This window comes from Rhincodon typus, chromosome 14 (assembly GCF_021869965.1).
Source record: "Rhincodon typus isolate 14 chromosome 14, sRhiTyp1.1, whole genome shotgun sequence".
NCBI classification, from domain to species: domain Eukaryota; kingdom Metazoa; phylum Chordata; class Chondrichthyes; order Orectolobiformes; family Rhincodontidae; genus Rhincodon; species Rhincodon typus.
The window spans coordinates 8,848,963-8,873,779 of record NC_063345.1 but is presented as its reverse complement, the minus strand read 5'-3'; the positions used below and the strand labels follow the sequence as shown (position 1 = coordinate 8,873,779).

General features: G+C 41.2%; 1 protein-coding gene across 1 annotated transcript in view; it reads right to left on the bottom strand.

The window, feature by feature from the left end:
- Positions 1–306: 306 nt before the first annotated feature.
- Positions 307–24,817, bottom strand: part of LOC109925026 (AF4/FMR2 family member 2-like) — a 138,465-nt gene continuing 113,954 nt past the window's right edge. Inside the window, exons 7-14 of the mRNA XM_048605261.1 lie at positions 24,289–24,416; positions 21,124–21,187; positions 20,817–20,953; positions 17,478–17,549; positions 17,055–17,148; positions 13,616–13,665; positions 7,056–7,279; positions 307–5,350 (exon numbers count right to left, since the gene is read on the bottom strand). Of these exons, the coding sequence (XP_048461218.1) occupies positions 5,229–5,350; positions 7,056–7,279; positions 13,616–13,665; positions 17,055–17,148; positions 17,478–17,549; positions 20,817–20,953; positions 21,124–21,187; positions 24,289–24,416 (891 nt within the window). The 3' untranslated portion in view covers positions 307–5,228. The remainder of the gene's footprint in view (positions 5,351–7,055; positions 7,280–13,615; positions 13,666–17,054; positions 17,149–17,477; positions 17,550–20,816; positions 20,954–21,123; positions 21,188–24,288; positions 24,417–24,817) is intronic.

Below are 24,817 nucleotides of genomic sequence, written 5' to 3'. Positions count from 1 at the left end.
ATAGAAGGGAGGACAGAATAGAAGATAATGCTGATAAAGTTTGATGAAAGGAAGAGGTATGAGTTTAGCATTCGCACTGGCATGGACTCATTGAGTCAAATGGTCTCTTTCTGTACTGGTAATTCCATTTATTTTTATTCACTCACAGAATGTGGGTGGCTCTGGCTAGGCCAGCATTTATTGCCCATCCCTAATTGCCCAGAGGGGAATCAAGAGTCAACCACATTGCTGAGGGTCTGGTAGTACATGTAGGCCAGACCAGGTAAGGATGGCAGTTTCCTTCCCTAAAGGACATTTACCAGATGGGTTTTTCCCGATAATCGGCAATGGTTTTATGGTCATCATTAGGCTGTTAATTCCAGATTCTTTATTGAATTTAAATCCCACCATCTGCCATGGACGTGATTTGAACCCCAGGTCCCCCAGACATTAGCTAAGATTCTGGATTAATGGTTTAGTGATAATACAACTAGGCCATGCCTCCCCTGAGCCAAAGACATTCATGTTGCATGCATGTAACATCAAGATGAGAAATAGGAGGTGGCTACGGGGAATGGATGCAATAACATGCAGAACAAAGGGGCACTTAGCAATATTTGTGGCAACTAGTTCTATCAATGACAATGAGTTGAGTGAGTGACATCAAGAAAGCATTGGAATTTGACTCATAAGATTCCCAGGTCTGGTAATGAAGTCATTTACCTCTGCACATTCTCACATTATTCCCCATGTTAAGACATTATCAGATAGGCATGCGCGAGTCACTTCAGAGTTCCATTATATTAGCATGGACTAGTTGTAATAGCTCCTCCATGGTATTCCAATGTTGTCTTCATTGCATCAAGCTCTTTCATTGTATTTGCTTCAATGCATTTAAATGTAACTTTTAAGTACATTAAAATTGGATTTGGTGATGAGCCTTAAAAAGAACCAAAGTGGAAGCTAGTAGAGCTTTTAAAATGGTGACATTCCTTTGCAATGACTAGTCTTCCATGTGCTGCAGTTCAAATATCCTCTGGATAGATCTCCATCAGAGCTAGAACATTTGTAGCAAGGCCTTCCTGTTTTCTAGTGAATGGCTAAAATGCAGGCAGTGATTATAATCATAGTTTCCATAAAGTTTACTTAATTGATCAGAAGAAATTCCCAAGAGGTGTCCCTGAAAGGTGTTAGGTGAGAAAGGGTTACTGCAGTAGCTAGGGAGGATGTGAGATAGGGATGCACTGTCTAAAAGATGGTAAACTGATGGTCCGCTTTCATCCTTCTTCTTATACCTTAGCAACATTAACAGAGCAGCTACAGCTATTATTAGGCCCCTACTTAACATGATAAAGAAATTCAGGCCCTCAGTTTATGTTCCCCTGTCAAGACCTATCTAGTTCTGCCCAATTAAAATAGAATACAGCATAAATCTTCATAGGTCCAATTAAATGCCAGAAAAGAAAGTTTTGAGACTATCTGTTGAACAATTTATTTTTAGGGTGACTGGATACATCGGAGGCCATTCTGCCCATCAGTTCCATGCCAGTTCTTTGAAAGAGCTATGAAATTTGTCACAGTCTGTTCCCTGTTCCCTGCAAATCTTTCCCTATTAAACATATATTCACAACATGTGAACTGGATCTTTATATCTCTGTCATTAAGCTTTAGACAATAGCTTCAACTGGTGCAGTCCCTCGGCATTGGAAGGAAGGAGCTGACCTTGGTCACCATACGACATTCAGAAGTTTTATTTCCTCTCACTGCATTCGCAGATATGAAAATAAGGTCTGCTGAAGAAAGGCACATTTTGTCAAAGGTTTTTGTTTGCACTCATCAAGACAATTCACAAGAAATATTGCTCAGAGGAGAGTGGTGATTGGTCAGCAAGTGGACCCGGATTGGTAGAAGTGGTGTTGTGGAGGATACAATCAGCTTATTGATATGCAGCAAGCAAGGTATTGACCGCATCCAACCAGTTGCTCTGGCAAAATGTACAACATATTACCTAACATTAGATAGAATTTTACAATTGGACAACATTTGTTGGATAATCTCAAGTGTGCAATGAATTATGCTGACAATAGGATTGCCAGCCAAGTTCACAGTACTTGTGAGTACTAGAAGCGATACATATTCTTACACATGGCCGTGTTCTTCACAGACAGAAAGAATAGGCACACGCATTCCACCTCTTTCAACTTTACAAAATAGGTGATAGTCACTCATTGGTTAATGTATCAGGGCAATGCCTTGACAAATCAGAGTAAACCTGCATGGTTTAAAATTTAAGCAAAGTCCGGCAGTTAACTGTCAGTCATCATTTTACCTGTGCATTCTCCATGGCAATGCCTTTACCAATCAGAATCTGCTTGCCAACCAATTAGCACTGCCCTCTCCAAAATGTTGGTTTTACCCTAAAATTGCTATTCTTGTGAATTGCCCTGACAAGAGCAAGATGAATAGCTTGGACGAAATGGGTCTTTTTATCAATGATACTCAAGTTCTGTACCACCAAATGGTATAAAAATAAATTAGATTTGTCTTTTTTTTGTGTCCGAGAAGGCCCACAATGCAGAAATAAATGATTGCTTGATGGGTAGGAATGGCAATGAGGTTTCCTGCAGGTTAGAAAACGTGCTCTTGTGGGATAAGTGGGATCTTGGAAATGTTGTGGGTCTCCCTGGCTGGACAGAGACCCTTGTTGCCCATATTCAGGGAGGCTCGCTGATCCACAAGCCAATTGGGCTGTGGTAAGTCTACTGGGAGGCCTCTCCCTAACTTTGAGATCCTGGGAACCGAATCAGAGACTAGAAGCTCTTGTGCTTGGCCAAGCAGGACAGGAAGCCATGGCTGTTGCCATGGGAACTCAGACTGAGGGTCCCAATGCTACGGAGTGACCCAGGCCTTGGGAACATAATGAGGTGATGCCTACTGGGGGGTCAGTTGATAGCACGGTGCAGGGGTGATACCACAACCCAGCCACCCCCCTTCCACTTCTTGATTTCCTGGCCCTTGATCAGACAGCAAGATTCTTTAATCACAGGACTGACCCCTCCTCATGGGAGACAACAATCTGGTTGTTTGACGTTCAGCCTGCCTGCCACTGGGTTAATACAGGCAGCAGTAGGATGGAGCTTAAAAGCAGCCTCTAATTTGCAATCCAAAGGCCTCAGTGGATGGCAGACTGGCCATGGGGATAGTAGTGGGTTTCAGTATGGCACCACCCTGATTTATTAAAAACCCTTCCCACTTCCAAGCTTGCCACCAGCAACAGCAGAAAATTCTGCCCAGGGTCTTTTGAAAACGGCAATCATGTCCGGAGACTGAGCAAACACCCATTATTTTGAGTCTTGCCCATGGATGTGACTGCAGGTTCCATAGGTTATGAAACAGAAACATAAACAGAAACAAGGAACAATGTCTTACTCAACTTGGCTGTGCTTTCCAAAGGTAATAAGGCACAGACAGCCTTTGTAACCAAACCTTACTGATGTCTGCGTTTGTAAGATATATGTAATATCAAAGCATCTAGCATGAGATTTCCTTTTAAAATCTTTTTGCATCGTGTTTCACTTCTGAAGCTCAACCAATATTGACGTAATGGACATTACATTAGTGATAATTGCAACTTTTACCAGACACAGGCTCAGGAATGCTTTAAGCACAACTCTAAGGACTCATAGTTAAACAAATCGATATTGCATGTTATGTTCCCACTAAAAATTACCTCCAGCTGGCTCCATAAAAAACCTTAGAAGAGATTCCCACTAAGTGAAGAGGGTTCCTTAAGCCTTCTCTCTCAGATACTTTATGCTTCATTTTGATGGAACTTGGCATCAGGGATCTGTATCAGGTTTGAGCAGCCTGTAGCATTCTGGGAGAAAACCCTGATCTCTGCATGCCAGCACTTGATGCCTCCTTCTGTACTCTCTCTCTCCACTATTTAAGATGAGATGTGAACCCATGTCTTTCAAACAAGTTAACAGCTCGCTCCCACTAACAATAAGCATTGAGGAAGATCAGATGAGTGCTTTTAGAAAGCGCTTGGGAGTTAACTGTCCACAATGCAATTCCAAAGTCCTGTCTTTTTACACTTTCATCCGTCTTGGGTGAAAGCTTTCGATTGTTGAACATCCTTCATTGTTTCTGTCCTTGGACCATCAATTCACAAATTGTTCGCCATCAATTTTGTACGGGGACTGTTTTCTTCTTCTGGATATAGTTGTGGGTGCACATGTTGCATTTGACCGTCAAGGAAAGACTGCAAGACTATGAAAAAAAGAAAGATCTTCCTGGAATGGAAAAGATAAGAGGGTTGGATATATCCGATGGTCTTGTCATGTAAATTCAAAAGATTGAACACCGCTTTTAAGGATAAGACAGTCTCAGGATTTGAGTCTTCCCTAATAAATGCAGAGGCTACGAGCATGGAATTCTTTCTTCACACTCCAACTCGGTGTCAGGACTTACATCGTAATAAATATTCTCAAAAAAAAAAGTGCTTGTGATCACAAATCTCTAAGGCATACCATACAACATGTAAGATGATGAGTTTTCACTCCACGGAAAATACGGACAGAGCACTTCAATTTAATGCACAATTTTCCATTTCTATCTGTGTAGGTTTACTTTCAGCTTCAAAAAGAGGGTATAAAATACAGAGTCAAATGACTCCATCATGTGTCAGGCTCTCAGTTTTGACCTTACGCCTCAGTCTGACCCCTTCAGCAGTCTGTCATGAGGCAGCATGTTCTTCACATGGGCTGGATGATCCAAAGTGCAAGAGAATGCAACAAATGAATTCTTCGGGAGCAATTCTTCTCGCAGTTATCCAGCAGGGACTCAACATACTTGCTTTCATCTCAGGCATTTCACTTTGTCTTTTTCTCTCTCAGGCACGCTTTTGTCTCCATCTCAAACACAGTCCTGATTAGACACGACTTCCAGGCAGTGCGGAAGGTGGCGAAATGCCTCAGGAATCTGTCGTTCCGAAGAAGTCAGCGAAGTTTCACAGAAACGTGTGATGTCAGCGTTTTTGTTTTCTTTTGAAGTACTACGTACAGGTCCCTCTGGTGGGAGGAGCATCAACCAGCTCCATAACATAGCCATGAGTCTGAAGGACGGCTGGAGGAGGCCCCGATGTCAGTGACTCAATTCGGAGCTGCAGAGCAGCAAGGGGTTCCACCAGTCATGGTCCTGGCAGAGGTAGAGACAGAAATGCAGAAAAGGAATGCACAGCACAGTCACTATAATAAATGAGCTTCGACCCTCAGCCAATGCAGTCCCTGTCGAGTGTACCGAACCAAGGTAGTCATGTTGCTGTGCTGTGTCAGTGGTCCCATCAGTGTGTCCAGCTCATGAAAAAACTCTGCAGTGAAGGAAAACATGAAACATGAAGTGTCACTGTACTGCATATTTAGAGCAAAGTGCAATTCACAATGCCCTGAGATCTCATCGATGATGCTGTTACATTCCAGTGTTGTAATATTATTTTACGATTCTTACATCTTACATTCATTAGCTTGTAAGCTGCTTTATTTTAAATCCCTTCCCTAAGACACATCATGTTTACACTTTGAGATTATCTTTGATATTGCACTTTCCAACTGATTTGCAATTATCTGCATCTAATGAAATACATTTGATCGATATTATCCCTTGTTAATTCTCAGAGCAGAACTAGGTATCATTCAGCCTTAACTACTGTGCAAACAACATCACTCATCTATAATATGCCTTGATAGAAAACCTCTTAACTTTAAACTTTTAATTAAATATCACAAACAACCGTTCAAGTGCTTTACATGATCCAGCATAATTTAGTTGGAATTCATTTTTCTTTAATGAGATTTAATATCCCATTTCACTTGCTGAGCTGGGAATGTCATGATTCACAGAAACAGTATTTATTTGACCTGTTGGAAGCAAAACTGAAAAGGGAAATTATACTTCTGGCATCTAATCAGTTCCGAAGAAATTGTGAGAGGATTACGACTGTGGGTAAGCATAGTATTACAAGTAATATATTTTAAAGCAAAAACATTTTCTGTTTAGAAAATGAGAATGTACATTTTGCTTTTTTTTTTCAAATCTTTACTTATTAAACTAAAATGATGTAAAGACAACCTTTACATCAATGTTAAATCTGGATGAGGAAGATAGTTATCTTTGTGTTATCTTTGGCCCTTAGTCAAGCTTCTGATGACATAGTTGCATCATCATTAAAGACTCCCCACCTCCAAAAAGCACCATCACTGCCTCAGCTCCTCTGTTGCTGAGAACTTTATTCATGCCTTTGTTACCTCTTGATAGCTCCAAAAGCCCAGCCTCTGGTACTCTACCCTCTATAACTTGACGTCATCTAAAGGTCTTTGTTGCTAAATTGGATTTGATTTTGCTCTGAATGTCTCCCTGTCCTTGGTTCTCCCACCAGAGGAAGTAAATCCTCTGTCATTGTCCTTGCAAATCCATTCACATAATAAACGCTAAAATAAGACAAAAAAACTGCGTATGTTGGAAATCTAAAATGAAAAACGAAATTGCTGGAGAAACTCAGCAGGTCTGGCAGCATCTGTGGAGAGAGAAAAACAGATTTAATGTTGAGTCCAGTGACCCTACTTCAGAGGAAGGGTCACTGCCCTCAAAATGTTAACTGGGTTTCTCTCTCCACAGATGCTGTCAGACCTGCTGAGTTTCTCCAGCAATTTCGGTTCTTAGTTAACATTTTAAATGGCACAGTTCTGAGGAAGGGTCACCGGACCCGAAACGTTAACTCTGTTTCCTCCTTCACAGATGCTGCCAGACCTGCTGAGCTTTTCCAGCAACTTTGTTTTTGTTCCTGATTTACAGCATCCGCAGTTCTTTTGGTTTTTATTTTAAATGGTTCGATCAGCTCACCCCTCTATTCTTCAAAACATGCTTATGCAACTAACCTTCATAACTGGACTCTCCTTATCATTCTGATGAATCTGCACCGATATACTTACACTTACTGAGGCATACACCCAAGTCTTAACACAGCATATTACAACAAGGAACACATGCATCACATCAGCTCATGAAATAGTTCTGACCTTTGTTCTCTCTGCCCAGCTTGTCGGCCGTGTCCCAGTGTTCGTAACTCCTGAGGATGTTGTTGGTAATGTTGACGTGACTGGCAGCCATGTGGTGGATCCGCTGTGGAATGCTGATGGTCGCTGAGGGAGATGAGCCAGTGGTGCTTGTGCTGCTCCCATGAGACCCGACTGAACTGACGGGAGACGGGCTGGGAGATAAAGGGGAGGCTGTTCCTGTGGTTCTGCAGGAAGACAAGCAGAAGCAAAGTCATCATCTCAGCTTACCAAACAATTTTTATTTTCGTTTCGAGGTTTGTTTCTGTTCCCTAATAGTCTTTCAGAAAGTTAAGAGTGAGTTACTAATACCCATCTGCTCAGGGTACACACACCACAGCTCTGTTACAAGGGATTTCCAGAGTATTGACCCACTGAAAGTGAAGGAAAGATTATACAGTTCTGAGTTAATGTTTGCCTTGCAGAGAAACCTGCTACTCGAGGTGCATCTGTGCATCTGCTGGCCCTGCCCCTCATGGTGGAAGATATTGCAGGTTCGTGAGAGTCTATTTTTGATTTTTGTCTTTGATTATTTATTCATTCATGGAATGTGGGCGTCACTGGCTAGGTCAACATTTATTGTTCATCCCTAATTTCTCAGAGGGCTGTTAAGAGGCAGCCACACTGCTGTGGGTCTGGAGTCACACGTAGGCCAGACCAGGCTTCCTCAAAAGGCTTGAGAGAACCAGATGGATTTTTCTGATAACGGCTTCATGGTCATCAACAGATTCTTAATTCCAGGTTTTTTCTCAATAAATTCAAATTCCACTATTGGATTCGAACCCCGATCCCAAAAACGTTACCTGGGTCTCTGGATTAACAGTCTATGTGAGTGACAGGGTTTTATTTTAGGCATATAATTGGTCTTGAAGTAAACAGCCCCCACCCACATCATTTTTCTGAAGGAAACAGCCCTGCTTTTATCATGATAAATTATTGCAGTTTTGGTTATGATATCTTTTTGCTGCCGTTGGTAATGACTGTGTTTTAAGTTGACTCTGTAGACTGTTTGCTGTCTTGAAACTGTATGTTTGCTGAGCTAAAGCAATTTTTTGGTGCGTGGTCTACCATAAGCCACGTCCTACCATAAGCCACGTCCTGTCTCCAACTCAATGGTTGACATTAGTTTCAATAAACATCTGATAATATTTTTGCATGGGCTTTTTACTCAGAACTGTAGACTTCTATAGGTCAGCAGGGTGACTCCATGATTTACCCTGTTGCATAAGAAAATTACTGGGAGATGTGCTGAAATGCCGGACTAATTTATCTGCTCAAGTCTCAAAGTACAGCCAAGCCCCTAAACATATAACTTGGGAGGTAGCTAGGTAGGGGTGAGAGTATTGGTAGTAAGGGATGGGCATTGTAAAGCATAATCACAGAATCAAGTTAACCCAGGCAACAATTCACAGGTTTTCTGTCCTTTATATCACTTCATGGGTATCCTTACACAGCTATGATTGCTACCATCTAGAAGGACAAAGGCAGCAGATACATGAAACACCACCATCCTGTAAGTTCCCCTCCAAGCCACTCACCATCCTGACTTGGAAATATGTCACCATTCCTTCACTGTCATTGAGTCAAAATCCTGGAATTCTCTCCCTCACGACATGTGGGTCTACCTACAGCACATGGTCTGCAGTGGTTCAAGAAAGCAGCTCACCACCACCTTCTCAAGCTGATTAGTAATGGACAATAAATGCTGGCCCAACCAGGAAAACACACATCCTCTGAATGAATACACAAAATTTCCAATTCTTGTGCTCTCAGATTTGACCCCTGGTCTCTGCTGACACAGCTGATCTCAGCTCAGAGTGGTTGGAACCAGCCTTAGCAATCCAACTCAATGAGGTAAAATCACCTGGTTTAAACCCCTTCAATAATATGGGGGGCTCTCCCAGTGCAACAGAGAAAGTGCAACACTCTTATAAGACATTACCTTTCAAATGAGATGTTAAACAGAGGCTTACTTCTGTACATGACATTATTTTGAGGAATCACAGAATCCCTACAGTGTGGAAGCAGGACATTTGGCCTGTCAAGTTCAAACTGACTCTCTGAACAGCATCCCAACCAGACCCACTCTCCTACCCCATCCTTGCAACTCTACATTCCCCATGGCTAAACAACCTCGCCATCCTGAGAAGGACCCTTTTATCCCTACTCTCTGCTTTCTGCCAGGCAGCCAATCTTCTATACATGCTAGCACCTTGCCTCTAACACCATGAGCCCTTATCTTACTCAGCAGCCTCCTGTGTGGCACCTTGTCAAACGTCTTCTGGAGGTCCAAGTAGATCACATCCATTGGCTCTCCTGCTTGTTACCTCCTCAAAGAATTATAACAGATTTTTCAGGCATGACCTCCCTTGATGAAACCATGCACTTCCAAGTAATCAGAAATCTCATCATTCACAATGGACTCCAAAATCTTACCCACGTCCGAGGCCAGGCTAATCGTTCTGTAATTTCTCGTCTTTTGCCTTACTCCCTTTTTAAACAGGAGTATTACACAAGTGATTTTCTAGTCCTCTCGGACCTTCCCTGACTCCAGTGATTCCTGAAAGATCACCATTAAAGCCTCCTCTATCTCTTTTATCTCCTTCAGAACTCTAGGGTGTCGTCCATCCGGTCCATGTGATTTATCCACCTTCAGACCTTTCAGTCTTTCTAGCACTTTGTCCTTGGTGATGGCCACCATACTCACCTCTGACCCTTGACTCTCTTGAATTTTTGGGACGTTACTCATGTCTTCATCCATGAAGACTAACACAAAGTACTTGTTCAGTTCCTCCACTAATTCTTTGTTCCCCATTACTCTACTTCTTCTCCAGCGACATTTTCCAGTGAGGCCAATGTCTACTTTTGCATCACTTTTTCCCTTTATCGATCTGAAGAAACTCTCGCAATCTTCTTTCGTGTTACTTGCTAGCTTACCCTCCTTATTTCTTCTTTAGTTGTCCTCTGTTGGTCTTTGTAGGCTTCATAATCCCCCAGCTTCCCACTGCCCTTCGCCACATTATAAGCTTTCTCTTTTGCTTTTATGCTGCTCCTGGACTTCCCTTGTCAGCCATGCACAACTGCACATCTTTGGATTGTGGAATGAAATCAGAGCACCTGGAGAAAACCCATGCAAATACAGAGAGAATGCTCAAACTCCACACAGGCAGCCGCCCGAGGGTGGAATCGAACCCGGGTCCCTGGTGCCATGAGGCAGTAGTGCTAACCACTGAGCCGCCGTGCCACCCTCATGTGTGTCTCATGACATTATTTTGAGGAACAGCAAACAGGATACCTCTAGTATACAGGTAGTTCTACTAGAATGCATGTTTAGTTATGTGAATTGGCTGTAATAAAATTGACAAATCATAGATGCTGTTTCAAAAACGCAAACTTTCTTCTGCTGTACATGTATAGCAATTTTCTATAGCAATTTCCCTACATCACAATTTTCTATGGCAATTTTCTACAGCGCGAGGTCACACAAGAAGGCAACTATCACGTTATAGGAGAACTACCTGTACTGGCCAATATTCATTCCCCAAACAACATCACTGAAACACATGATCTGGTCGTTAACAAGTAAAGCTGACCCGCCCTCTCTGAACACTACCACGTGGGTGGTTATGGCATCACGCTGTGTACATTTGCTATCACATTTCCCATATTACAACAATGATCACACTTTTGAAAAATGCTTCATTGATTTCAAAGTGCTTGGGGATGCCCTGTGCTTGAGAAAGTCGCAATATTAATGCAAGACTCCTGTTCTGTAATGTGCCTTCAAAAAGATAAAAGATGTTGTTGACAACTTGGGCAAAATAAAATTGTGCTTGGCCATGCAGTTTTGAACATTGGCACAGCTAGTGGTGCTACATGCTAGCAGGTGTTGATGAAGTGACCAGAAGGTCAAAACTGGGATACAGCAGACAGCTAGAGAGGGACTCCGTCGAGAAAAAGCCAATTGACTGACTCAAATCTAGCCTGTTTATCTCCTTAAAATCTTAATATAATTAGGAAACAAACAGTCATATTGGAGGAAACAGATGCTGCTGAACCTGTAGGCAGTCCCTTTGTTCACTATGTTAGTGGGCTGCTTTTGTGATCAATACTTTAAACAGCTTGCAAACGCTCAGAGGAGCTTGATTAACACTCTGATGCATGATCCTATTTTATGAATCAATCAGAGCTCTGTTATTTCATTCATAATAATTACACTCAATCCTTCCTTATTGGTTCTGACAAGAGCCCTGAATAAATGTTGTATTGAAAAACATTTAGGCCAGATTAAATCCAGCTAAATTCTCAGTCATAATCACAATCACCAGGCATTGTAAAAGTGATCAACTATTTGCTGATCAACCGTGACTTGGATTGCTTTTAAACTAGATCTTAACATCTATCAATAAAATATGCATCAGTCCTTCAGCAAATCTAAACATTGTGACTCTGAGACTAAAGGTCGATATTAAATTGAAAGATGGCAGCTCAGGAGGCGAGTAAATCACATTAACTGTTGACAATTCTCCTTTATCGAAGGCAGCCAGTGTATTGCAAGGTTATATCAAGTCCCTGGACAGGAGAAAGAAATGAAAGGATCGCGTGTTAAATATAAAGACAAGTGTGACTGAAAGTGGCTGGAACACGAGAAAGCTGGCCTGGTTATACCCTGATCACTCCTGAAGCAAAGACAAGCACTCTCAATGTACACAATGAAGGTAGCTGAGGAAGCTTGGTAATCTCATACGGTTGGGATCTCCTATATACTTGGCACATGAATGATGCAGACTGTTATTAATATGCAAATCATCCAGCAACTTGTGTCGAGTGAGAGAAACCCCCTGAATTGTTAATTACCACAAGTTGCAATTTAATTTGTGTCACTCCACTGTTATTTTTGCCAAAAAAAAAACTCTCCTGCCCTTGACCCAATATCCAGGAGTAACATCTTCCTGAGGAAGATTTGCTAGCACTCTTAGGGCGGAACTTTAGAATGAAAACAAATTGCCTATGGGAAATAGAAAAGCTGTAAATGAAATAGTAAAGCAGCAGAAACAAGTCCTGAAATCAACCAGGGTCAAAATACAGAATAGTATTAAAACAGCATGATAAAAAAAACACTCTATTTGAATGCACGCAGCATTCACCAACAAAATAGGTAAATTCATGGTGCTAGTCAAATTTAAAGAGTATGATTTAATTGTCATTATAGAGATGTGGCGGCATGGCAACCAAGAGTGGGAACCAAACATTAAAGGGTATTTGACATTTAGGAACAAGGGACTAAGAGGGAAAGGAGGTGGCTAGTGCTGATAATAAGGAAAGGTATTGATATATTAGTGAAAGAATAGGAATCTGGGTGGAGCTAAGAAACAGCAATGGGCATCAAACACTGGTAGCTGTGGTTTTTAGGCTACCAAATAGTAATGTAGGGCACAGTATAAATAAGGACATTAGAATGTATGTAGCAAGGGGAAATGAAGTAATCATGGCTGACTTCAATCTGCATATAGGGTGGACAAGTATAACGAGCATCAATGCTGTGGAGCATGAATTCCTAGAATGTGTTTGAGAAAGTTTTCTGGAGTAATAAGTTAGGGAGCCAACTAGAAAACAGGCTATTTTAGATCTATTATTATGCAATGAGAAAAGGTTCATTAAAAGTCTTGCAATAAAATGACTTTTAGGGAATAATGGAATTTTCCATTAAGTTTGAAAATGATGCAATCCAATCTGAAAGTACAGCCCTTAAGTCTTAGCAAGAGTAATTACAGAGGTAAGAACAGCTGTCTGTGGTGAATTGGAAAATACATTAAAAAGTTTGATAGGTAGGCATTGGTCACATGTTTAGAAATACTGCTTGGTTTTCAAAATAAAATCATATATTACTATAAGTCAAAGTAGGAAACAGGAAAAGCAAAACAGCAATGGTTAACAAGGAAAATTAAAGATTGCATTAGATCAAAGGTGGAGGATTATAAAATTGTCAAAAAATATTGTAAGCCTGAGGATTGGGAGAGAGTCAGCAAAGGGGAACTGAATTGATAAAGAGAGAGAGAATAGAATATGAATAAAAAGTAGAAAGAAACATAAAACGTGAGGTGTAAAAGCTTCTGCAGGTATTCATAAAAGGAAAAGGTTAGCAAAAGTGTATGAGTCTGTGACAAGTAGAGGCATGAGAGTGATCATGACCAGCTAATCTATTTTTTGACTTGTTGATTGAACGATTCATATTGGCCAGGATACCAGGATTACCTCCCCTTCTTAAAAGAAAAGCCTAGGATCTTTTACATCCACGGAAGATAGCTAATTTTGCCTCAGTTTAACATCTCATTAGAAAGATGACAATGCAGCAACTGGAAAACCTGTGTCAACTTGTTTTTGTCATTAGGCTCTGGCGTTGGACTTGAACCTTGAACTCTGCAACTTGTGGACAACTGTGCTGCCACAGTAGTAATTGTTGGTACTGACAGACACCTCATTCCAGCAATTTGGTCCCTGAGAATTATGAAGGGGGAACTTACTTTCCATTTGTTCCCCAAGGCGAAGGAGCTTGTGAGGCTTTTGAGGAACTCTGTAACAGAAAAAGTCATGCATGAGAATACAAGAGACCTCTACTGGTTTTCCAATGAGCAGTAAAACATATCCAGTTTAAGATCATTTCTTCGCATGGGGAAGTGTCATGCTGCAACATACATTGTGAAGGGCTTTGTTGCTACATTAGTTAAAATTAGGTGAAAGAGCAACAACATATTGAAATATATCCATAATCATCACAAGAGACAACTTCTTGGCTGTATTAACAATGGATGCCATAATATTAATAGTACAACCAACTTTTCCACTGCTTGAATCAAACAGCATCATTGATGCAAAGAAGAATCCCAAGGTATGTTACAAAGGGAATATAGGATACGGTAATACTGAGTATAAACAATGAATTAAAGGCAACAAGTTCAAATTTTGCTCTGGAAAGCTATAAATCTGATGGTTTGTGGATTAGCCTCAACCATTCTGGAAGGTTTCAAAAGCCAACACTCAAAACAAAAGCAAAATACTGCAAATGATAGAGATCTGAAATGAGAACAGCAATTGTTGGAGAAATTCAGCTTGTCTAACAGCATCTGTGAAGAGAGAGAGGCAGAGTTATTGTTTCAAATGTTAATTCTGAAGAAGAGACATACTGGACTTGAAGCATTAACCCTTGATTCTTTCTTCACAGATGCTGCCAGGCCTGCTGATTTCTCCAGCACTTTCTGTTTTCTTTCCAAAAGCCAACAGCTTGACTAATAACCCCAACGCAACCATACCATTGACCTTTAGTGACCTTTGAAGTGGCCCAGCAACTGCTCATTTCTAATAGGATTGCTTCATGAAGGAACACTTACACAGGATGGACAACAAATATGGCTGACTTTTGTGCTGTCTCATCCTGGTGAAAAGCTTACTGCAGAGATATTCCAGAAAATTCTACCTGGAATTGACGTCAAAGTAATCAAGCGCGGGTTGATGTATCCAAAGGGACCAGAAGTCCACTAGGAAACATACTGCTTGGATCAGAATATCAATCAAATGGCAGTTCAGAACAGACAACCAGCAAGCGCTGACTACTCAAATATTCATTTTGCAATTCACTCCAGACATAATGTGCAGATGATGAATAAATGTTGACAAAGATATTTGGAGAACTGGGTGTCAGATTGAATTTCAAGTGCTGACCATTAAAAATAAAATCAATAAGAACATTTAATCCATTTAACAAATGTAGTTTGATACTCTTTAGAATAAATGGAGACTGGAAGTTGCTGCTGGGATCAAGGAGATGCTAAAGTATAGCAAAGCTATGGATGTTTAAAGCACATTCACCAACAATTTGCATTTCTACAGCACCCTGACAGTAAAATATCCCAAGGTGCTTCATGAGGGCTCTGTTAGTCAACATTTGACACATGTTAGGATAGATGACCAGAGTTTGGTGAAAGTCACAGATTTTAAGAAGCATCTTACACAAAGATAGAGAGTGGAGGAGAGGTGAAGAGGTTCAGGGAGAGAATTTCAGAGCTTTAGCCCAGGGCAGCTGATAAAAATAGCCATCACTAATTGACTGATTAAAATCAAGAGGCCAAAATTCAAGAAGTTCAGTGATATTGAAGGCTTGTTGGGCTGGGGAGGTTACAGCAGTCCTTGCCAAATTTTCCAACTTTGACCCCATTTTAAGATTTAAAAGTTGTTGTGACCCATTAGTGAGAGTGGAGGAACTGGGAGCGTGTTCGAGAGAAGGTGCAAAGTTATAACTTGGCCAGAATCTATTGTGGCAATTGCCATCTCAGAGCTTGCAACCCCAAAGTTTCTGCTTGCAACTGCACTTGGGGTCCCTCTCCCCACTTTCGGAAGCCCTGGTTTACAGAGCTAGCAAGGTGCTAGGCTGTACAGGTGTTTGAAAACCAGGATGGGAAATATGAAATCAAGGTATTGCCCGAATGGGAGCCATTGTAGGTTAGTGAGCACAGTGGGCAATGGGTAAATGGAACTTGGTACTGGTTACGATACATTAAGTAGGGCCCAGAAGGAACGGACTTGAAACACTGACTCTATTTTTTCTCCACAGATGCTGCCAGAGCTGCTGAGTTTCTCTAGCACTCGCTGTTGTTGTTCCAAGTCAACATGTAAACAAGCTTCTCCTAAGTCCCTCCTCACTTTCTTACTGATCACCTTAAAATTGATGACAGTGACTCCCACCAACTCGAGGGGATAGCTTTTCACTATCAGAGCTATCAAGATATTTGTCACTTTAAAAACTTTTAAGGTTCTCCTGATGTCCTGTTCTTTATGGAAATATTCCCAGCAGTTTAAGATCATGCTGAAGCTACTTTAGTGAGAATAATACCAATGAACTGGTTTCTGGCATTTAAAGCATAGGAACTAGAGGCCATTCAGCCCATTGAGTCTGTTACTCCATTCAACAAGCCCACGGTTGTTGTCTACCTCTGAGCCATTTACCCCACTGTCGCTCCTTTTCCCAAGGTACCCTTACAGGTCATAGAGTCATAGAGACAAATAATGCAGAAACAGACCCGTTGGTCCAAACAGTCCATGCTGAACATAATCCTAAAATAAACGAGTCCCACCTGCCTGCTCTTGGCCCATATCCCTCCAAACCTTTCCTATTCATGTACTTATCTAAGTGTCTTTTAAATGTTGTAATTGTACCCATATCCACTACTTCCTCAGGAAGTTCATTCCACACGCAAACCACCCTCAGTGTAAAAAATTTACCCATGTCTTTTATAAATCTCTTTCCTCACACCTTAAAAATATGCCCCCTAGTCTTGAAATCCTCCATGCTGGGGAAAAGACATCTTTCATTAACCCTATCTATACCCCTCATAATTTCATAAACCTTCATAAGGTCCCCTTTCAACTTCCTATGGTCCAGTGAGAAAAGTCCCAGCCTTGCTTTATGACTCAAACCTTCCACACCTGGAAACCTCCTGATAAATCCCTTCAAAACCCCCTCCAGCTTAATAATACCTTTCCTATAACAGGGTGACCAGAACTGGACACAGTACTCCACTCCAGAAGAGGCCTTGTCTAGCAAAATCTAATAACCTCAGCCTTGAATGTTCCAAGTGTCCCCAGCATCCATGGTCATTTACGAGAAAGAGTTGTGGATTCTAACTAGCCGTTTTTAAAGGGAAGAACTGTTTCTTAATTTCTTCTTTTACCTAGATTAGCTATAATTGTAAGATTATGTCTCTTCATTTTCGCTATCAGCTATTTGAGGAAATGCATTCTAACTTGTCCATCTGGTTGCCTTAGCCCAGTAATGTTGCTTAGAAACCAGGGTTTACCACTGGGGGAAGGCAGCTGGACTCAGCAATGTATAACACTTGAATAAACACTGCTATGATGACAGCGTATTTTAAAAACATACTCCACCCCCCACCAAAATCATTAAAATACCTTAAAATATTCCATCAAGGATCGGGAATACTTCATAGCATGGTCCTTCTTAAGTCTGAACATTCGCAAATAGAGAAGTGACAAGCATCGGTAACTAGATCAAATTAGAGATACATTGTGTTAAGGTTAACACTCAGTAAAGCAATACAATTTATGTAAATGATGTTTCTCATGTTGGATTCTTGAGGAACACAGTACAGATAGATTGACACAAAGTTAAAATTGCACATTTTGCCTGGTTAAGCAAAGTAAGGAATTAAGGTAATGAATAAATGTCACAAAATAGCATTGCGGAATCTTCTATAATTTCCGAATGTGTGAGAAGGTAATTTATTTTCTTGATGAAGTAATGATACACTTATAACATCACAAAGTAGTTGACTGGAAGTTCATTCACCTGATAGCTGACTCACTGAAACTCACCATAAAACTGCCAGTTTCTTATCAGCTAATGTGGCCATAGAACCCGTGAAATTCTTTAACCTCATGGCATACCTTGGGAAAGAAACAACACACAATCAATGATCCTGACTGGTGTGCAATGCGTGAGCAGCGTTTATTACTTTTTCAGAAATAGGGGAAACATATGAGCAATATCTATCCTTTGCACAAAGTGACACATTGGTCTTAATGTACAACCGTCTGGATTTTCCAACTGGAATCAAAATATCTCCTTGCAGACAAATCCCACTCTTGGCTAGGAGTGAGAATGTTGCGTTATCACATCCATCACCCATTCTACAATCTGCCAAGTCCTTTTTTTTACTGAATCCAATGAAAAGGAAAAAAGATAGGGAGCCATGTATAATGTCCAAGAGTCCTAATTACCTCCCTACTGTGCTCCATACACACAGCCATTTGTAGCTATGCAGAAATACAACTCTGAGCTGATCCGTGAAAATTGACAGCAAATAGCACACTCGCATTGTTCACCACACAGCGCTAAACCCATTTTGAACCATTCAGGTGTGAAAATACCCACATTGTAAGATCTAAACTCTCGGCTTCAAGTTCATTTACATGGCATTTTGTGAGATGTGCACACACATCATCATAGGTGCTCTGGAAAGGGACTGCATTATTGCTGAATTGAGCTGTTAAGCTTGATTCCTTGTGTGTAGCAATGTGAAAAGCAAGATGAGATTTTGTTCTACATTCTACAGCCTGAGGAACTGGTGTCATCAGGCACTCAGTCACTGTGACATCTCAACTTAATATGATTTTGTAGCTTGGGGACGTAAAAGGGAAACATTTGCATCAACAAGTCTGATCTCTCAATTTTCATCTTGTTGCAGTTACTAAAATTAGACATCATGCCCCAGCTAATGAAGGAAGTGACCTTTTATATTATGGTGCAACAACATCACTTCGTGTATAGCTGATAAAATAGCTACAAACATATGGACACATATATAGGAAAACATTAAATTCACAACAGGCTTCAGAATGAGTTATTGATCTCTACTGGCACATCCCCAATTATTTTTCTGGTCGGCTTATATAGATTTCTGTTGAGTAAGGATATCTGAAATCAAGATAGGTAAATGGAATTAAGGTGTACATCAATCATAATCAATGATGTGCACTTTTTTTTCCTTTACTCATTCACGGGATGAGGGCGTCGCTGGCTAGGGCAGTATTTATTGCCCATCCCTAATTGCCCAGAGGGCAGTTAAGAGTCAACCACATTGCTGTGGGTCTGGAGTCACATGTAATCCAGACCAGGTAAAGATAGCAGTTTCCTTCCCCAAAGGACATTAGTGAACCAGATGGGTTTTTCCCCAACAATGGATTCATGGTCATCATTAGATTCTTAATTCCAGACATTTATTGAATTCAAATTCCACCACCAAACCCAGAACATTTTCTGGGTCTCTGAATTAACAGTCCAGCGATAATACCACTGGGGCCATTGCGTCTCCTAAACTAAATTGCACTTAAATTGTACCTTGAACAACCTCAGGATATCCCTTTATTTTGCAGCCAATAAAGTACTTCTGAAGAATACTTAGAGGATTAAGCCATTCTGCCCCTTGAGTCTACTCTCCCATTCTAGTTCATAACTCATCATCTACCTGAATGCGATTTTTTTTCATTTTTCCCATGTCCCTTGACATCACTGCTAACTAAATATCTATTGATCTCAATCGTGAACTTACCTAATGTTTGAGTCCTCTGGGGCAGAGAACTCCAAAGATTCAGTAAACTCTGAGTGAAGAGGTTCTTACCTGTTTCAGTCCTTGCTTCTTATTTGAAGATGGTAACTGTTGGTTCTAGAGCCTATGGGAAGCATCCATTCTGCTTCTCCCCTGTCCAATCTTTTCAAAAATTTGTGCATTTTTAATGAGATCTCACCTCATTCTTTTCAACTGTAGATAATGTAGGCCCAATCCCCCCAGTCTACCCTCATAGGACATCCCAGGAATTAATCTGGTAAATCTCTGCTGCTCTCCCTCTATAGTAAGTATCTTTCCTTAGGCAAGGGACCGTGACTTCACCCATTACTCCAGGTGCATACCACCATGGTTCTATACAATTAGAAGCAAGACATCTCTGCTTCTGTACTCAAATTCTCGTTATAAAGGCCAACATACCATGTGCCTTCCAAGCTGCTTGTACTGTTGTGATGTTGGAAACACAGTAGCTAATTTGCTCCCACAGCTAAGCAATGTGATTATGGACAGACAATCTGATTTAAGTGTTGCCTGAGGAATAAACTTTGGCCTAGATTACTCTGGAGAGCTCCCAGCTCTTCTTTGAACGGTGTGCTGTAATATTTCACATCCACCTGAGAGAACATAGAGGTTCTCAGTTTAACAACTCATCTAAAAGATGACACCTTCCTTTTCCTGTTTCCCTCTCCTATTCCATAATTAAGGACCATCTAAACTTTATGCTACCCTCCGGTTCAGTCAAGAACTTGACACATTTTGGCTGTTTAATTGTCAGTGCAAGTTGTGCAAACAATACTTTGTTGCTGTAGGAAATCAGACTATTGATACGAGTTCTGGATTGGGCCTTGGATTCATTTTTTTTTCAAAAATCTGAACAGCAAGTCAAGGAAGCATTTCATGCTGTTACTGAGCTATGGTGGCGTGACTGATATTTTACTCCGAAAGAATGCCACCATAAGTCAAAAAATAATTTTCCACCAACCACACAATTGAGCAACATCAGGCATGAGTTCCAGTGCTGTTACGATGTTGGGTACATTGGCAGTATGCCCAAACGATCGGGAAATTGAATCAACAGCATGTTTTCTTGCTTATTTGTAAGCGATAGCAAAAAGACTGTACTCAAATGGCCCACGCCAATAACAGGAACAAAACTTTTACTTTTGGATGTGTTTCACAATTGGGCAGCGCTCACTAAACAATCCCGAGTGCAAAATTCTATATAAGTGCAAGTCTGTCTTTCCCTCTTTCTTCCTTCTAAAGTATGTGACCTCTCCTTTCTGAGTTAATTTACCATATGCATTACCTAGCTCCTCTGAGGTCAGGTATTATCTCCCATAGATTTGGTGCAAGGTGAACTTTTTATTTGGTCACATAGTTAGTCAGGTGATTCCAAACATCATGAAATAATAACATACATAAATTATGAGGGAACAAAATAGCATGTGTTACAAGTCACTTTAAATATTAAGTTCTGATATGTGACATCACTGTATAGATCTTAATCTTCTATCCTGATTTCCTCACAGCAGGTTATTAATTATCATCTAAAAATGATTAGTAAAATTATCTTCAAAAAGACATTAACCTGATGAGTTCCACGGTCTCAGAATACATGGTGTATGGGGATTTCGCTTCTAATGGATCACGCTCCATGGCATTTCCACATTCAATGAATGATAGTGCTGCATCTGCATAATTAACTGCTTTTCCAAACTTATCAAGCTGAAAATTAAAAAAGAAAAGAACTTTAGTGATGTGAATCTCACCAAGCGGCAACATAATTTCACTTCTCACCAGCGATACAGCAGCAGCCTCCTCTTGTAACTATTAATTTAGGTTATTTCATTGATACAAGAGAAAAAAAATACTAGAAAGAAGAAAGCATGTCTTACCAGTGCGTCAGCTCTGTGTTTCAGCTTCTTGGCCTCTTGCATGTAGTAATCAGCATTATGAGACCTGCAGAACAGTAATCATCAGTCACAGTCAAGCATCTGTGCTTTTGGAGAGTTGAACAGCCAGTCTCTGTCATACCCGGGGACGGTAATCTGTTCTCAGAGGTCAGCAGAAAGGAGTGCTGAGTCTAATGTCTCCCCACCACTGCCACTTGTCACTTACTGTAAAATCACACTTGCTGCTTGGAAAGACAAGACACACAGCCATGCAAAGGCTTTGTCCTAGTGAACTCAAAAGACAATTGTCTACTTGAGGGGGGAAAAATAATCACCTGGTCCTGGCATTATCTTTGAAGCGGTTGTTTTTATTTAGCATGCTTTTGCACTGGTACTGCTGCAAGCCTGTCTGAACAGCTGGACAGAAGTAAACAAATGTACCAGCTGTTTAATCCTCAACCTCAACATTTTGCAATCTGTACTTGTAATAGATTGCAAATATAATTTACACCCAACCCATTATACTTATGCACTGCTGCTCATAGAGGCATCATTAGCATTACCATGAAGGTCGTGTCTTCTCAACCTTCATACTTGCCTGAAGCGTGGTGACCCTCAAGTCAAACTCACCACCAGTCGTCTCTCTCTAATGGGACAGCAGTCCTACAGTGCTCTGGATAAAGCGGAGTTTTATATTGTTTAAGAACTGCAACTTGTGTACAGTGATTAAAATGATATGAGAGAAGGGGAGACAAAGCTCCTGGAAATCACCATTATTTATATATGCTCTATTATCTACTAAGGTGAGAGGGGGTAAGTTCAAAGGAGATGTGAGGGGCAAGTATTTTTTTACACAGAGAGTGGTAGGTGTGTGGAACTGGCTGCCTGCGGTGGTGGTGGAGGCAGACACGATAGGGGCATTTAAGGGACGTTTAGATAAGCGTATGAATATGCAAGGAATGGAAAGATATGGACCAAGGACAGGCAGATGAAATTTATTTAAGTCAATAAATGTGGAGCTGGAAAAGCACAGCAGTTCAGACAACAGGAGCAGGGAAGTCAACGTTTTGGGCTGAAATCCTTCATCAGGACTGGGCAGGGGTAGAGGAGCCCAGAGATAAATGGGAGAGGGGGTGGGTGGGTGAGATGGAGATAGGTAGAAACAGGTGGGGGATATTGTGGTTGGTCAGTGGGAAGGGTGGAGTGGATAGGTGAGTAGGAAGATGGACATGTTGGGGGAGGAGAAATTTTGAAGCTGGTGAAGTCAATATTCAGGCCATGGGCTGTAAGCTCCCAAGGCGAAATATGAGGTGTTGTTCCTCCAGTTTACGTTTGGCCTCACTCAGTGGGGGAGGCCAGGGATGGGCATGTCACTGGGGGAGTTGAAGTGGATGGCAGCCGGAAAGTCAGGTTGGTTGGTACGTGCACAGCAGAGATGCTCCGCAAACTGGTCCCTGAATCTGCGTTCGGTCTCCCTGATATAGAGGGGACCACATCGGGAGCAACGGATACAACAGATCAGGTTAGGTGAAGTGCAGGTGAATCTCTGCCGGATCTGAAAGGATTGTTTGGGGCCTTGGACGAAGATGAGATGGGGGGTGGGAGGGAGGTGTAGGGGCAGGTGTAGTAGCTCCTGCGGTTGCAGGGAAAGGTACCAGGTGCGGTGGAGAAGTTGGTGGGGAGTGTGAAGCTGACGAGGGAGTCACAGAGTGAACAGTCCCTACGGAAAGCAGACAGGGGTGTGCAGTGAAATATCTTTTTGGTGGTGGGGCCTGATTGTAGGTGGCGGAAATGTCGGAGGATGATGTGTTGCATTTGGAGGTTGGTGGGGTGATATGTGAGGACTGAGGGGATTGTATCCTTATTGTTGTTGGGGGGAGAGGCATCATGTTCAGCCCAACATTGTGGGCCGACGGGCCCATTCCCGTGCTGTACATTTCTATGTTATGGGTTTTCATTATTCATTCAACACTACTATTAATACATATGCTCTAACAGATACACACTATGCGTAAAACAGCTACCTGATTTGTTAATATCCTTTCTGGAAGGAAATTTACCCTCGCTACTTTGCCTGGCCTACATGTGACTCCAGACTGTTAGCAACGCAGCTGACTCTTATTTTCCCTCTGAAATGGTGTTATAAGTTACTGAGTCGTACTAAAGTAAAACAGTTATGGTTCATGAAGCTGGATCTACACAATTACTTCAGGGCAGTTAGGGACCGGCAATGAATGGTGCACTGACACCCACATCCCATAAAGAATAATCATCAATGGCATGACTATATGGCCCACTTTATTAATATGTGTATCAGCATTATCAATATATATGTATCACTATCAAAATAATGCACCATTGTTATTAGCATATGCCCAAATATTATTGGTATACATGCCACTATTATTGAGGTCAGCCAGCCTTTAAAAGCCAAACAACACTCCTAATCTCCCTATGCTTCCCTTGCAAAACAGATAGTCTCCAACTGTGGCTGTAAATAGGCAGACGGAAGGACCAACTCGGACTGAACTGAAAAAAACCTTGCATCTGTTGCAGCCTTGAGCTCCAAAACATGTTAGTCTTGGCAAGTACTGCACTGATACCACTTCATCAAGATGGAAATAACACTCAATATCCCACTGCTTTCAATAAGCACTGTTCCTTCAGTAGCTCCTGCTACTCTATTGAACACAGTGTTATGGCATTCAGATTAACTCCAGTTACAGGAGAAATTAATGACCCTAACTGAACTTATCTAAAGGGAAGGATCTAGGATGGAACTGATGAAGTGAATTTAAGCAATGGCTTAAATCATTATCAGATCCATAGATTTCAAGACAGAGAAAGGTATGCATAAAGATCATTGATCAAAACTTGAACTGTATCCAGTTTTGGCTGAAGGAAAGATTAAAACCCGTCCCATAAGTTTAGAAATATGGGCCTCTGCACAAAACATCTTCATGCCATTTTTCCAAGATTTCTGTAACCCTTCTGTCAAAGAGACAACAGATAAAGGAACGGGAGTTCCCCACCACTCTTCTGCTTAAACTGGCTTGAGGCTATGACATAATTTAGAGGTAAGACTCCAGTTAACTGAGGAAGTTTAATAGGAGAGTTAATGTTTCAGAGTTATGTGTTAACAATAAAGTCATATGAGTCAAAACGTACGTGTCATCAAAAGTTAATTTCGGTCTTCTTGATTCTGAATGACCATTGGATACTAATGTCCAGGGGTCCATTTGCGACTGGCCGTTTTCATGGCTAATGTTAGATGGGTTCGGATGTGATTCAACCTCCTGCAATAAAGAGTTGGTTGTTAGTATAAGAAGCATGAAATCCCTTTTAACAACAAGCTCAGGTCTCGTGATACCTGTACCTGTCTGTCACCATCCTCCGTGCGACAGCGATATTTTCACTGATACTAATATTACTACTGCCAATGATTAAACAGAGGGATCAGACAAAGATAAACAGAAACTTCTGGAAATTTCGACAGGTCTGGCAGCAATGTGAAGTGAGAAACAGAGTTAACATTCCGAATTGAAGGTGATGCTTCCTCTTTGGAACTCGAATCGTTAACTTTCTCCGTGGATGATGCTGCCAGATCTGCTGAGTTGCTCCAGTGCATTCTACTTGTATTTCAGATCTCCAGCATCCACCAGATTTTGCTTCTCGTTTTAGGTCAGACAAATTACTG